Source organism: Theropithecus gelada, chromosome 20 (assembly GCF_003255815.1).
Source record: "Theropithecus gelada isolate Dixy chromosome 20, Tgel_1.0, whole genome shotgun sequence".
In the NCBI taxonomy this organism is placed as follows: Eukaryota; Metazoa; Chordata; class Mammalia; order Primates; family Cercopithecidae; genus Theropithecus; species Theropithecus gelada.
In genome coordinates this window covers 30,151,862-30,167,648 of record NC_037688.1, presented here as the reverse complement: position 1 = coordinate 30,167,648, position 15,787 = coordinate 30,151,862, and the positions used below count along the sequence as shown (strand labels likewise).

The 15,787-nt window shown below is 43.8% G+C and overlaps 1 protein-coding gene across 1 annotated transcript in view; it reads right to left on the bottom strand.

Annotated features, from left to right (window-relative positions):
- The window catches only part of PKD1L3 (polycystin 1 like 3, transient receptor potential channel interacting), an 88,005-nt gene that overhangs the window by 29,921 nt on the left and 42,297 nt on the right, over positions 1–15,787 (bottom strand). Inside the window, 4 exon segments of the mRNA XM_025369859.1 lie at positions 1,444–1,624; positions 2,766–2,965; positions 3,984–4,180; positions 13,783–13,929. Coding sequence (XP_025225644.1) covers positions 1,444–1,624; positions 2,766–2,965; positions 3,984–4,180; positions 13,783–13,929 — 725 coding nt within the window.

Below are 15,787 nucleotides of genomic sequence, written 5' to 3'. Positions count from 1 at the left end.
GCTCACTGCAAGCTCTGCCTCCCGGGTTTACGCCATTCTCCTGCCTCAGCCTCCCGAGTAGCTGGGACTACAGGCGCCGCCACCTCGCCCGGCTAGTTTTTTGTATTTTTTAGTAGAGACGGGGTTTCACCGTGTTAGCCAGGATGGTCTCGATATCCTGACCTCGTGATCCGCCCGTCTCGGCCTCCCAAAGTGCTGGGATTACAGGCTTGAGCCACCGCGCCCGGCCTACAAGTGGATTTCAATAAGGAGCAATTAGTGGTAGAGATGAACAATTCATTAATTGATTTGAGGCTGTATTTTCCCACTAGCAGAGATTGGACTGTACCCAACCCTTGCAGTACTACCATCTTCTCTGAGGATGCTGGTGAATTTGTAGCAATTGTAAAATTCTAAGCTTTGATCTAAAGACTTTTAAAACCTATTTACCGAGTTCTTCACCAGAGTGGCAGTACATGTGACCTATACTAATAAGTGCCCAGGAGACTCAAATCATATTTGAGAATCCATAAATTTCATAATCTCACCATCTCATAAAAGAAAAAGGATGACAAGTTTCAACAGTCTTTGACAAAGCAGATAGGATATGTGGGTCTAATACAGAAAACATTTTTTCTGTGTTTTTTTTTTTTTTGAGATGGAGTCTTGCTCTGTCGCCCAGGCTGAGTGTAGTGGCACAGTATTGGTTCATTGCAACCTCCACCTCCCGGGTTCAACTGATTCTCCTGCCTCAGCCTCTCTAGTAGCTGGGATTACAGGCATGTGCCGCCACCCCCTGCTAATTTTTGTATTTATAGTAGAGACAGGGTTTCATCACATCATCAGGCTGGTTTTGAACTCCTGACCTCAGGTGATTGCACGCCTCGGCCTGCCAAAATGCTGTGATTACACGTGTGAGCCACCCTGCCTGACCTGTGTTTTTTTCTTTTTTTTCCAAGACGGAGTCTGACTATGTTGCCCCGGCTGCAGTGTAGTGGCCCGATCTCAGCTCACTGCAACCTCTGCCTCCTGGGTTCAAGCAATTCTCCTGCGTCAGCTTCCCCAGTAGCTGGGATTGCAGGCACCCGCCCCCACGCCCAGCTCATTTTTGTATTTTTAGTAGAGACAGGGTTTTGCCATGTTGGCCAGGCTGGCCCTGATCTCCTAACTTCAGGTAATCCACCCACCTTGGCCTCTCAAAGTGCTGGGATTACAGGCGTGAGCCACCATGCCTGGCTTGTGTTTTTTACTTAATCCTGTACTTTGTATCACCAGATAGAGATAGATTGTCTAGAAATCATCAAGGGGAACAAAGCTATCAACTCTATATTAGAAGCTTAAGGAAATTAAAACAACCAGAAGGTTGTATCAGGCCTGTCGGTTATAAATGAGTAAGAAAGTAAGAGACATGCAAGGGAGTGGGAGGCGGATGGAAGATTGCTACTGAAATCTACTGAAGTTTACCGCGTGCCCAGTGGCGCTCTGCCTGCTGATGACAGCTTTGACCCTCCAAGTGAGACGATATGAGGCTGGATAAAAGTTTCACCAGCTTAGTAATGTCACAAGAACTCCATGGCGGCTGCTCACACTTGGAGAGTAGGTATGTATTTCTCCTGAGCAGGAATCTCACAGTTTCCTTTAATTCCTGAATGTAGGACCAAGATGAGAAAAATCAGCCTGTTTTTCATTAACTCAGCATTTGTAGCAATTACAGGTGGTAAGGCCGTTTCCTTTAGTCAGAAGGGGATTTGCTCAGCATGAAGAACCGCAATTTTTCCATGTTCCTTGAATTTTTCAGAAAGCAGTCACCTCACAGCTCACCGTAGCTTCAATACCAGTTTTATGAGAGAATACAGAATGAAAAAAGAGACAATTTGATCAAACATCAAAGACTAAAGCAAGGCCAGAGTAGTGCCATGCACTCCCATTTAGTTCTCAGAATACTTAATCATCAAGAGTAAAAGCTAAGCGTGTGGTTGATCACAGCTCAGGGGACAGGAACTGGGAAAAATGTATTACAGGTTAACAGGACCCTGACAGCCTCCCATGAGATTCTTCCCACTGCTCTCTTCCACTGTATGGGGAAGGGGAGCATGTAATTTTTTTTTTTTTTGAGACAGAGTCTTGCTCTGTCGCCAGGTTGGAGTGCAGTGGCGCGATCTTGGCTCACTGCAACCTCTGCCTCCTGGGTTCAAGCGATTCTCCTGGCTCAGCCTCCTGAGTAGCTGGGACTACAGGCTCATGCCACCACACCTGGCTAATTTTTTTTTTTTTTTTTTAATCTCTTTAGTAGAGACGGGGTTTCACCGTGTTAGCCAAGATGGTCTCTATCTCCTGACCTCGTGATCTGCCCACCTCGGCCTCCCAAAGTGCTGGGATTACAGGTGTGAGCTACCGTGCCTGGCTGGGTGCATATAATTCATCTGTAAAATTTGATACTGGCTGGGTGTGGCAGCTCACGCCTGTAATCCCAGCACTTTGGGAGGCCAAGGTGGTAGGATGGCTTGAGCCTAAGGGTTTGAGACTAGCCTGGACAACATGGTGAAATCCTGTCTCTACAGAAAAATACAAAAATTAGCCAGACATGGTGTCACATGCCTGTAGTTCCAGCTACTTGGGAGGCTGAGGTGGGAGGATTGCTTGAGCCCGGGAGTTTGAGGCTGCTACAGTGAGCTGAGGTTGCACCACTGCACTCTCCAGCCTCTGCAACAGAGCCAGACCCTATCTCAAAACAAATAAGCAAGCAATAAAATAAAATATAAAATAAAATTTGATATCAAACTTACCTCAACTACCATTGTGGCAGAGAGAGGCTCAGCAGAAGCATCTGAGAGGCAGGAGGCCTGGATGGGAGGAAAGAGGGGCAGAGTCTCCTGTGGCTCAATCAACGGGAAGAGCCGCCCAATGACAAGATTGATGGGGAAGAGAATGACAGCAGTGTAGATGCTGATCAGCAGCTCAGACCAGGCCACAGCAAATGGACCCACTGAAAGAAAAGCATGAGGTCAACTTTTATCATCAACAATTAACATAATCGCAAAGTCATCCCTCTCCTAGGTTTAACTATTCACTGAGGAAGTTAACTACATTTATCTAGGGATAAAATTATCATGGCAGTAAAGACCATGTTGTGTCCCTAATACTGCTTCATTTGTTAATGAATGAGAACACCGAGAACATTTGTTAGAGTATTCTAATGCCAGGGCAGTGGAGGAAAAATGAAGGCACAATGTATTCGTCTGTTTTCACATTGCTATAAAGAACTACCTGAGACTGGGTAATTTATAAAGAGAAGAGGTTTAATTGACTCACAGTTCTTCATGGCTGGGGAGGCCTCAGGAAACTTACAATCATGGCAGAAGCAAGACACCTTACATGGCATCACAAAGCATTACAAAGCACTACAAAGCACCTTACGTGGCATTACACTTCCCATGCCTTACAAAGCAAGGCATCTTGCATGGCGGCAGGAGAGTGACGGGGGAGCTGCCACGCACTGTTTTTATCCCCCCACGAGATGGAGTTTTGCTTTGTCACCCGTGCTGGAGTGCAGTGGTGCAATCTCGGCTCACTGCAACCTCTGCCTCCGTGGTCCAGTTCAAGCAATTAAACCATCAGATCTCATGAGAACTCACTCACTATCATGGGAAAAGCATGGGAGAAACTGCCCCCATGATCCAGTCACCTCCCAGCAAGTCCCTCCCCCAATACAGGGGATTACAGGTGGATGTGAGATTTGGGTGGGGACACAGAGCCAAACCATATCACACAACATGATTCTGTTTCTAACCCTGAAAGTAAGGAGAATGGAGTACAGTAAAAGTATTACATAGTAGGCTAGGCATGGTGACTCATGCCTGTAATCCCAGCATTTCAGGAGGGTGAGGCAGGAGGATCACTTGAGGCCAGGAGTTCCAGACCAAGTCTGGGTAACAGAGTGAGACCCTGCCAAAAAAAAAAAGGATTGCTTACTACGAACAACACACATCAGGGCTCATCCGTACATTGCTCATCTCTCTTGGCAGTGGTGCTGTTTATCTTCCAGAACATAACATTGATGACCATGTTGCAGAGTAGCAGTGTCATGCAGCAAGACAGCCGTTGGACCCTTGTAAACTGGTTCCAGGGATGCCGAGTTGCAACTGAAAGCCACAGATAATCCTGGGTGAACTTTTCGACAATCATGGAGGAAAACAGATGTCTGAAAAGAGAAATTAGAAGAGGAAATACACAAGATTTTCTTCGGAAAGTGCACCAGTTTAAGATGTGATTTGCCCAGCAACAAGCAACGTAACAGCTCCCAAGCCTCTGTTCAACACCTCTGTGAATAAGCTTTCAGATATTGTAATTCTTTTATTTAAATTCTTTTACCACCGCACAAATGTGTCCATGTAAGATTCTTTTGTTATTTTAGGATAAAAGGTTGTTGAGGATAATTTATACGGTATGCGAGTTTAAAATTAAAAATGGTTGTTTTAGCTTTATAAGAGTTTTGATAAATCTTTTACTCTTCAAAAGTTTACATTAAACTACTGCTCAAAATAGTTTGGTAAATTCATACTCTGAGCACTTTCTCTACTCCAAATATGGAGGCACTACAAATAATATCTAAAAAGAAAGAACCAAAAAGACTTTGCTGGGATTAAACACAAAATAAAACTTTCTGAGGAAGAGAAGCAGAATGAGAGAACAAGGTGGTGAGAGTGAGGTAGAAGCCACAGGAGTACTGAGCTCCTGATCTGGAAGAAGGCAGTACAAAAGTGGGAGCTTGACTTTTGTAGGGTGACTGAAACTCAAAATGTTTCATTGGGTGCAGGAAAGGGCGGGAGACAACCAACTTCACTGCTAGAAGCTAGGGTTGAGGCTGGAGCTCATGAAAGGATACGTCAGAACAAAACCACCTCTGTAGGGCTACACATTTATAGTAAGGAGGTGAGGAAAAAAAGGACAGCTTCATGACCGGCAACTGAGTCAAGAGATCCAAGACTCATGACAAGATCTGCAACACTCCTAGTTTCATTAATTTCACTGAAAAATAGGAGCTCCAAAGTTCCATATAATAAGACCCAGTTCTAGACTAGACATGTGAAGGGTTGGAATGAAAACAGTAGCAAAACCAGTCAGGGATGGTGTTTGTGGTGGAAGGGGTGGGAGGGATGGTATGTGTGTGTGTGGAGGTGCAGTGCTAGGGAGAGGAGTGGGAGGGAGAGGGAAAATAATAATCCAGCCCATAAGAAATTAATGTAATGGGACCCAGAAGGCAGAGGTTGCAGTGAGCCGAGATCGCACCACTGCACTATAGCCTGGGCTACAGAGAAAGACTCTATCTAAAAAACAAACAAAAAAAGTGGTGTATATAAACACACACACACAACGGAATATCATTTAGTTTAGTTTTTTGTTTGTTTTTGAGACAGGGTCTTGCTGGGTCACCCAGGTTGGAGTGGAGTGCAGTGGTGAGATCTTAGCTTACTGTAACCTCCATCCCCCTGACTCAAGTGATCCTCCCACCTCAGCCTCCCAAGTAGCTGGGACCACAGGTACACACCACCACATCTAATAGGGTTTAGCTGTATCCCCACCCAAATCTCATCTTGAATTGTAGTTTCCAAAATCCTCTCCTCTGTCATGGGAGGAACCAGGTGGAGATAACTGAATCATGGGGTTGGTTTCCCCCATCCTGTTCTTGTGATAGTGAGCGAGTTCTCACAAGACCTGATGGTTTTGTAAGGTGCTCCCCACTTCACTGGGCACTCATTCTCCTTGCTGCCACCATGTGAAAAAGGATGTGTTTACTTCCCCTTCCGTCATGATTATAAGTTTCCTGAGGCCTCCCAAGCCATGCTGAACTGTGAGTGAATTAAACATCTTTCCTTCACAAATTACCCAGTCTTAGGCATGTCTCCATAGCAGCATGAGAATGTACTAACTATAACACCTGGCTAATTTTTGTATTTTTTGTAGAGATGGGGTTTTGCCATGTTGCCCAGGCTGGTCCTGAACTCCTGAGCTCGAGTGATCCACCGGTCTCAACCTCCCAAAGTGCTGGGATTCCAGGTGTGAGCCACTGCACCTGGCCCATCACTTAGCTTTAAAAAGGAAGAATTTTTTTTTTTTTTTTGAGATGGAGTTTCACTCTTGTCCCTTAGGCTGGAGTGCAATGGCGTGATCTTGGCTCACTGCAACCTTCACCTCCCAAGTTCAAGCAATTCTCCTGTGTCAGCCACCCAAGTAGCTGGGATTACAGGCACCCACAACCATGCCTGGCTAAGTTTTGTATTTTTAGTAGAGATGGAGTTTCACCATGTTGGCCAAGCTGGTCTTGAACTCCTGACCTCTGGTGATCCACCTGCCCTGGCCTCCCAAAGTGCTAAGATGATGGGTGTGAGCCAATGCGCCTGGCCCAAAAAAGAAAGAAATTCTTACACGTACTACAACATGAATGAACCTTGAGGACATTATGATAAATGAAATAAGGTAGTCACAGAAAGACAAATACTGTATGGTTCTGCTTACATGAGGAATGTGAAGTAATCAAATGTATAGAAACAGAATAGTTGCCAAGGGTTGGAAGGTGGAGGAAACAGGAAGTTGTTCAATGGGTGTAGAGTTTCAGTTTTGCAAGGTGAAAAAGTTCTGGAGCTCTGTTGCACAACAATGTGAATACATATACTACTACTGAACTGAACACTTAAATATGTCAAGATGGTAAATGTTATGGTTTTTGCCATAACTTTAAAAATTGTAAAAATAGTGTAAACATAAACATAAATAAATATATAGCTTGCAACATTTCTGCCTTAAAAAATAACTACATGCAGCAGTGATTATGAATCTATGTTATGGACACACAATACACGAAGATGTAATTTGTATGACAACAGTAGCACAAAGGAGCAGGAAGGGAACTGAGCTATAAGAGTGAAATTTTTGTATACTATTGAAATTAAGTTGATAGTAATCCAGCTAGGTTGTCATAAATTAGAATTTTAATTATAATCCCCAGCGGAGGCATAAAGAAAATAATTTAAAAAGATATAGTAAAAGATATGACAAAAGAACATGGTAGACTGGAAAATATCCATTTAACACAGAGAAGGCAGTGATGTCCACTGGAAGATTCTATGCCAGTAGGTGTGGGTAACTGTTGAACCCCATTTGTGATGGAGATAAAAAAAAAAAGGCAGTGATAAAGAAACAGAGGAACAAAAAAGATACGGTACAGACAGAAAACAAATAGCAACATGGCAGATACAAACCTCACCTTATTAGTAATTATATAAAATGTAAATAGGTTAAACTCACAAATTAAAAGATAGAGATTGGCAGAATGGACCAAAAAATGCCTAATCCAGCTGTATTCTGTCAACAAGAGACATAATTTAGATATGAAGACACAAATGAACTGAAATTAAAAGGATGGGCAGGTAGTGGTAGTTCATGCCTGTAATCCCAGCACTTTGGGAGGCCAAGGTGGGAGGATCATTTGAGGGCAGGAGTTCGAGACCAGCCTGGCAAACATGACAAAACCCCATGTCTAATAAACACACAAAAATTAGCCAGGCATGGTGGCACGTGCCTGTAGTCCTGGCTACTCGGGAGGCTAAGGCAGGAGAATTGCTTGAACCCGGGAGGTTGCAGTGAGCCAAGATCACGCCACTGGACTAAAAAGATGGAAAAAAGTATTCCATGGAAACAGCAATCAAAAAAGGGCTGGAGTGGCTATACTAATAATATAAGACAAAATATACTTCAAGACAATAATTATTACTAGAGATAAAGGACATTTTATTAAAGGGTCAGTCTAGGCCGGGCGCGGTGGCTCAAGCCTGTAATCCCAGCACTTTGGGAGGCCGAGACGGGCGGATCATGAGGTCAGGAGATCGAGACCATCCTGGCTAACAGGGTGAAATCCCATCTCTACTAAAAAATACAAAAAAAGTAGCCGGGCGTGGTGGCGGGCGCCTGTAGTCCCAGCTACTTGGGAGGCTGAGGCAGGAGAATGGCGTGAACCCGGGAGGTGGAGCTTGCAGTGAGCTGAGATCACGCCACTGCACTCCAGCCTGGGCGACAGAGCAAGACTCTGTCTCCAAAAAATAAATAAATAAAAATAAAGGGTCAGTCTACTAAGACGATAAATCCGCCTGTGCTTACTGTCTTCTTGCAAGCCAAACGGAAGTGTTACCCGCCAGCCATATAGCTGTCACAGTGCTTCTGCTTAGGAACTGCTGCACAGGCAGAAGACAATGTATTAAAATCTTCAATGTGTTAAGGGAAAAATAACAAAAAATTTCTATCCAGTTAAATAGCTAACTATGAGTCAAGAGTAAAGATGGACACACACTTCTCATTAGAACTATTAAAAGAGCTACTTCAACAAGAAGAAAAAAGCCCAGAATAACGATAAGAAATACAGAAAACTGGCTGGACGTGGTAGCTCACGCCTCTAATCCCAGCACTTTGGGAGGCCGAGGTGAGCAGATCACCCTGAGGTCGGAAGTTCGAGACCAGCCTGGCCAACATGGTGAAACCCCATCTGTACTAAAAATACAAAAACTAGCCAGGCGTGGTGGTGGGTGCCTGTAATCCAGCTACTCAGGAGCCTGAGGCAGGAGCATCGCTTGAATCCAGGAGGCGGAGGTTGCAGTAAGATGAGATCACGTCACTGCACTCCAGCCTGGGCGACAGAGTGAGACTCCATCTCAAAAAAAAAAAAAAAGCCGGGCACGGTGGCTCATGCCTGTAATCTTAGCACTTTGGGAGGGTGAGGCGTGCAGACTGCCTGAGAGCAAGAGTTTGAGACTAGCCTGGGCAACAGAGGGAAACCCCATCTCTACTAAAATACAAAAAATTAGCCAGGCATGGCAGCATATGCCTGTTATTCCAGCTACTTGGGAGGCTGAGAAAGGAGAATTGCTTGAACCTGGGAGGCGGAGGTTGTAGTAAGCTGAGACTGCACCACTGCCCTCCAGCCTGGGTGACAGAGCAAAACTCCTGTCTCAAAAAAAAAAAAAAAAAAAAGCCACAAAAAGAATACAGAAAACTAAGCTGGGCGCGGTGGCCCTCACCTGTAATCCCAGCACTTTGGGAGGCCAAGGCGGGCGGATCACCTGAGGTCAGGAGTTTAAGACCAGCCTGACCAACACGGAGAAACCCCATCTCTACTAAAAATACAAAATTAGCTGGGCGTGGTGGCGCATGTCTGTAATCCCAGCTGCTTGGGGGGCTGAAGCAGGAGAATCACTTGAAACTGGGAGGTAGAGGTTGTGGTGAGCTGAGAGAGCTGAGATAGCGCCATTGTACTCCAGCCTGGGCAACAAGAGCGAAACTCCATCTCAAAAACCAACCAACCAACCAACCAAACAAACAAACAAAAAGCAAAGAATACAGAAAACTAGAATAAACAGAAAAATTACTACATTATTAATATATTTAACTGTGAATTATGAAAGGAAAAGCCTTTTTTGTGCATCTAAAAACATAATGGTAAAACCAAACCACTAGAGAGTAATTTAAAACATGGGAATTGGGAGAGAGGTTACTCAAGAATGGTTAAAGCATTGCTAATTCTTTGTCATGTTCCGACAGAAGAAACATTCTTAGAAAATTAATATAGAGAAAAAGCGTGTTAAAAATTAAAAGTAACCAATAAAAAGAATTAGAAGAGGAAAAGGAGGAAGAGAAGCAGGAAGTGGAAAAAGAAGAGGAGAAAGAGGAAAAAATACAATGTATAGTTTTTTGGTTTTTTTTTTTTGAGACGGCGTCTCACTCTGTCGCCCAGGCTGGAGTGCAGTGGCCGGATCTCAGCTCACTGCAAGCTCCGCCTCCCGGGTTCACGCCATTCTCCTGCCTCAGCCTCCGGAGTAGCTGGGACTACTACTCGCCCTCCACCTCGCCCTACTAGTTTTTTGTATTTTTTAGTAGAGACGGGGTTTCACCGTGTTAGCCAGGATGGTCTTGATCTCCTGACCTCGTGATCCGCCCGTCTCGGCCTCCCAAAGTGCTGGGATTACAGGCTTGAGCCACTGCACCGGGCCACAATGTATAGTTTCTAAACCAGCAAAGATTAAAAAATACAAGAAGTGGTCAGGCATGGTGGCTCACATCTGTAATCCTAGCACTTTGGGAGACCAAGACATGCAGATCACTTGAGCCCAGGAATTCAAGACTAGCCTGGGCAACATGGTGAGACCCTGTTTCTACAAAAAATAGTTTTAAAATTAGCCAGGCGTGGTGGCACACACCTGTAGTACCAGCTACTCAGGAAGCTGAGGTGGGAGGATGAGGCCAGCGAGGCTGAGACTGCAGTGAGCTGTGATCATGCCACAGCACTCCAGCTTGGGTGACAGAGCAAGACTTCATCTCAAAAAACAATCAACAAGAGGCAACGAACCTTAAAAAAACCACAAAACCTGTCAATTTGACAATGTGGAAAGTAGATAAAGAGAATGGATTATAACAAATAATGCAAAATAATATGGTAAAGTAAGTCCAAATAGATCAGTAATCATAATTAATGTAAACATAGTAAAGTCATGTATCAAAAGATAGACATTATTAGATCTGGTTTTTTAAATATCCAGTTATATGTTGCTTGCAAGACATAACTCTAAGCAAAACCATAAAAAAGGCTGAAAGTAAAAAGATAAGAACAAACAATAATATCAGTATGTCAACTTTCTTTAGTTAATATAAAATGGAATTTAAGATACAAAGTGTCAACAGGATCAAAGAGAGACCTATATAATAATAAAAAAAAACCCAATGTCTCCAGAAGAATAACATGCACTTAAACGCTCCTAATAAATATCCAATAGACATGTAAAATATGTCTGTATGGTAAAAACTTATGTAACTGAAGGAGAATTAAACTCACAGTCATTCCTCTATTGGAAACACAGAGATTAAACAGATAAAAAATCACATTTCAACAACAAAAATGTTCGAATAAATATACCTATATATGTTTTAAAAATACTAGAACTTTGGATGCAATGGTGTATGCCTGTAATCCTAGCTACTCAGGAAGCTGAGGTAGGAGGACTGCTTGAGCCTAGGTGTTTGGGACCAGCTTGGGCAACACATTGAGACCCTATCTCAAAAATCAAAACAAAACAAACCAAACCTAGAACTGCATCGGGTCCACGGAGGGGAAATAGTATTCACTACTCCTTAAGTTTTCATAAAGGAGAGACGATTTCCGCCAGTTTATTCCTATACACAAGCAACACACAATTTAAAATATATATTTCTTGTTTGTTTTGGAGACAGGAACTCATTTTTTTTTGTTTTTATTTTTGTTTTTTTTTTTCCACTTCTTGCTTGCTGAGAGTCCCTGATTTTTAGTTTCAAGACTTATTTGTTTTGAGATGGAATCTTTGCTCCTTTGCACAGGCTGGAGTGCAGTGGCACGATGTCAGCTTATTGCAGCCTCGACCTCCCGGGTTCAAGTGATTTTCCTGCCTCAGTCTCCCCAGTAGCTGGGACTACAGGCATGCACCACTGTGCACGGCTAATTTTTGTATTTTTGGTGGATAAGGGGTTTCACCATGTTGGCCAGGCTGAGCTCAAAGTTCTGACCTCAGGTGATCTGCCCACCTCAGCCTCGCAAAGTGTTGGGATTACTGGAGTGAGTCACCATACCCGGCCCTCCCCCTTGAATCTGATTTTCTTTTTTTTTTTTTTTTTTTTTTTGAGACGGAGTCTCGCTCTGTCGCCCGGGCTGGAGTGCAGTGGCCGGATCTCAGCTCACTGCAAGCCCCGCCTCCCGGGTTCACGCCATTCTCCGGCCTCAGCCTCCCGAGTAGCTGGGACTACAGACGCCCGCCACCTCGCCCGGCTAGTTTTTTGTATTTCTTAATAGAGACAGGGTTTCACCATGTTAGCCAGGATGGTCTTGATCTCCTGACCTCGTGATCCGCCCATCTCGGCCTCCCAAAGTGCTGGGATTACAGGCTTGAGCCACCGCGCCCGGCCTTGAATCTGATTTTCAAAGTGAGGACATAAAAGGCCAAAGCCCCTACTTAGTTCTGTTGAACTGCCTATTCTGGAGGGAGACAGCCACCCTATGAAAAAGGCCACTCTCCTGAGGCTGGAGCCACGCGTAGGTGCTTTGTTGACAGCCACCGATAAGCTCTCAGTTGACAGCCAGCGCCCCCTACTGACCTTGTGAGCGAATACTTTTTGGAAATCTAACAGGAACTTACAGATGAGTACAGACCCAGCCAGGATGAAAGAGCCGGAGGGAAAACTCCCCAGCCATGGTCTTACTGAATTTCTGACCCACAAAACCAGGAGAAAAGTAAAGTGGTTGTTTTAATCCACTCAGTTTTGGGAGCAATTTGTTACGCAGCAAGTGTTATTGGAGCAGATCTTAATAAAGAAATAGACATTTCTTGCTGTTCTGGACATCCTAACTACTCAGTCACACAAGATCGGGATAGGAGTGTGGTCTCAGAAGAAACAGCTCCATGTTTTTGCCTTTAGGCATTTTAATGTAAGAACATGGTGTTTGGCTGGTTGGTTTTGTTGTTGTTTTGAGACAGGGTCTCTCTCTGTCGCTGAGGCTGAAGCGCAGTGGCTCTATCTTGGCTCACTGCAACTTCCACTTCCCGGGTTCAAGCCACTCTTCTGACTCAGCCTCCCAAGTAGCTGGGACTACAGTCTCATGCTACCATGTCTGGCTAATTTTCGTACTTTCGGTAGAGATGGGGTTTTGCTATGTTGGCCAGGCTGGTCTCAAACTCCTGGCCTCAAGTGATTTGCCCACCTTGGCCTCTCAAAGTCCTGGGATTACAGGCGTGAGCCACCATGTCCGGCCAGGAGATGACGTTTGGGCCTCTTGCAATCATCTTGTTCCCATGAGGAAAAAGCCGAGAGCCCTAATATTGAACCGGAAAGCTGAAGATAAGAAGGATGTCAGATAGCAGAGGTATATTCTCCTAGGCATATTCTCATCTTTAGCATTCAGGAGACATAGAAAGATACATGGATACCTAGAAAGATACAGAAGTCGATACACACATTATACTGTTCTCCTGGTCTGAATTCACCAGTACCACATTGCTTTAATTATTTTGGTTTACTAGCATCTTTGTATTTTTTGAGACGGAGTTTCACTCCATCACCCAGGCTGGAGTACAGTGGCAATCTCAGCTCACTGCAACCTCCACCTCCCAGGTTCAAGCACTTCTCCTGCCTCAGCCTCCTGAGTAGCTGGGATCACAGGCGTGCACTACCACACCTGGCTAATTGTTGTATTTTTAGTAGAGTCAGGGTTTTGCCATATTGGCTAGGCTGGTCTTGAACTCCTGACCTCAAGCGATCTGCCTGCCTAGGCCTCCCAAAGTGCAGGGATTGCAGGCGTGAGCCACGGTGCCTGGCCAGTTTACTAGTGTTTTCGAAAATCAGTTGAAGGCTACAGCCCTCTCATACTTTCCTTTATTTTTTATATTTTGTTCTCATAAATAGAAGTAGTGGTATCCTTTTTATATTCTATTGATCTGAGTGATTGTTTTATTCCTTGATATCTTAGTAAATTATTTATCAATGATTCTCTAGGTTAACAGTTTCAGAAAATAAGGGCAATATTTATAATTTTTATACTGCAAATGTCTTTTTGTCTTCCTTCTGATTTTTAAGGTAATGCTTACACCATTTACAACCACAACAGTAAAGCTTACGTATGTTTGAAATAACATATTAATAAAATGTTAATTTGCACATAAAAACAATTCAACAGTGAACAATTCAATTAATAGTGAACATCAATGTTCACTGTTAATAGTAATTTTCCAACAGTACCTAAAGGAAAAGAGCTGTCTCTTTGAAACTGGGATGAAGACGCGGTCAAGCTCACAGTCTCCGAGGTCCACAGCCAGCCAGCAATTGCACAGGAAATGCCACTTCCTCTTCACTGCCATGTCACAGACAATTACCTGGCTGACATACCTGTAGTAAAATGAAGATAATCACGTTAGGCAGGTGGGCTCGAACCAGTTGTTTGTAGTAAGACGTAACCTCGGACCATTAGTAAACTGTCCAAGTAAATGAACTGTTTCATTGCAAGGCAAGAACTAAAGAAAGGAAAGTTGGACATGGTGGTGTGCGCCTGTAATCCCAGCACTTTGGGAGGCTGACGCAGGCGGATTGCTTGAGCTCAGGTGTTTGAGCACAGCTTGGGTGACATGACAAAATCCCATCTTTACAAAAATACATAAAAATTAGCTGGGCGTGGTGGTGTGTGCCTGTAGTCCTAAGCTACCTGGGAGGCTGAGGTGGAAGGATTGTTTGAGCCCGGGAGGTCAAGGCTGCACTGAACTGAAATTGCACCACAGCATTCTAGCTTGGGTGACAGACTTGAGACTCTGTCTCAAAAAATAAAAACAAAGAAATGAGAGTAGATCTTATCTTTCCCTTCCCAACTTCTAAGGGAGTTCACGTACTAGACACCAGACAGCAAACCTTTCTCACGTATGAATAGCTCAGTATATATATATACTTTTTATAACCTTTCTCTGTCCCATATGTGACAGTGGCTTGCCACCTTTTCAAATATCCCATCTGCCCCTCTTTCACCATCAGGGGTATAAATGGGGTGTAGTCTTTAACGTTTACATTAATGACTTCTCGCTCTCCTTAGTCTCATCTCCACTTCACAGAGCCACAGGCCCTGAGAGTTCATCCTTTTCCCAACCACAGTGTTTTATCACTAACTTCTCCACTACCTTCAGCTGTTTACACACTTGTCCTCTGGGGCACCTGATTGTACAACCTATTTGATTTCACCTCACAACTAGTCAGCAAACCTCCTCCTTTACTGGAATGATGCTATTTTCCCCAAGGGTCTGTGTTTAGTGTCATGAAACCACTTAAATTTCTCTTGTCAAAATCTTAATTTTAGTTGAAAGTTATTTTCTGTGTTGGGAATATAGACTCCTTTAAACCTAAAGTAATTCTGGGGACTGTCTCACTGAAGCAGTTTATAAAACAACAGGTGACTAAGTTGCATTTGATTCAACCAGGGAGTGCATTTTATACATATAAAGCTTTCACTTAAAAGCAAAGTATGGGCCAGGGGTGCTGACTCATGCCTGTAATCCCAGCACTTTGGGAGCTGAGATGGGTGGATTGCTCGTGCTCAGGAATTTGAGACTAGCCTGGGCAATGTGGTGAAACTCCATTTCTATTAAAAAAAAAAACCACAAAAATTAGCCAGGGATGGTGGTGCATGCCTGTGGTCCCAGCTACTCAGGAGGCTAAGGTGGGAGGATCACTTGAGCCCGGGAGACAGAGGTTGCAGTGAGCTGTGATCATGCCACTGCACTCCAGCCTGGGTGACAGAGCCAGACCTTGTCTCGGAAAATAAGAAAATAAAAGCAAGGTATAATAAAAGCAGAATAAAACAAAATAAAGAAGAAAATATTTATTTTCTGATCGGTGAGAAACTATTCCCAGGCTTTTTGTGTGTCCAGTGTAACTTTTACTCTTATATTCTTTCAAATAAAAGAAAAAGTAGAGAATCTAAAGTGCGTGTTAGGAAAGTCTAGTTGAGACATTCACTATGATTAGTAGAAATATTATGGAAAAAATTGTCATTTGCTACAAAAAGAAAAAAAGGACTGGCAGTCTTTTTTATGGGAGCTGATTCTTTTGCTTTTCTGTGCTTTCCAAGTTTTCTGCATTCAAGCACATATAATGTTTGCAATTAAAAACATAAAAACAGGCCGGGGCGGTGGTTCACACCTGCAATCCCAGCACTTCGGGAGGCCAAAGTAGGAGGATTGCTAGAGCCCATGAGTTTGAGACT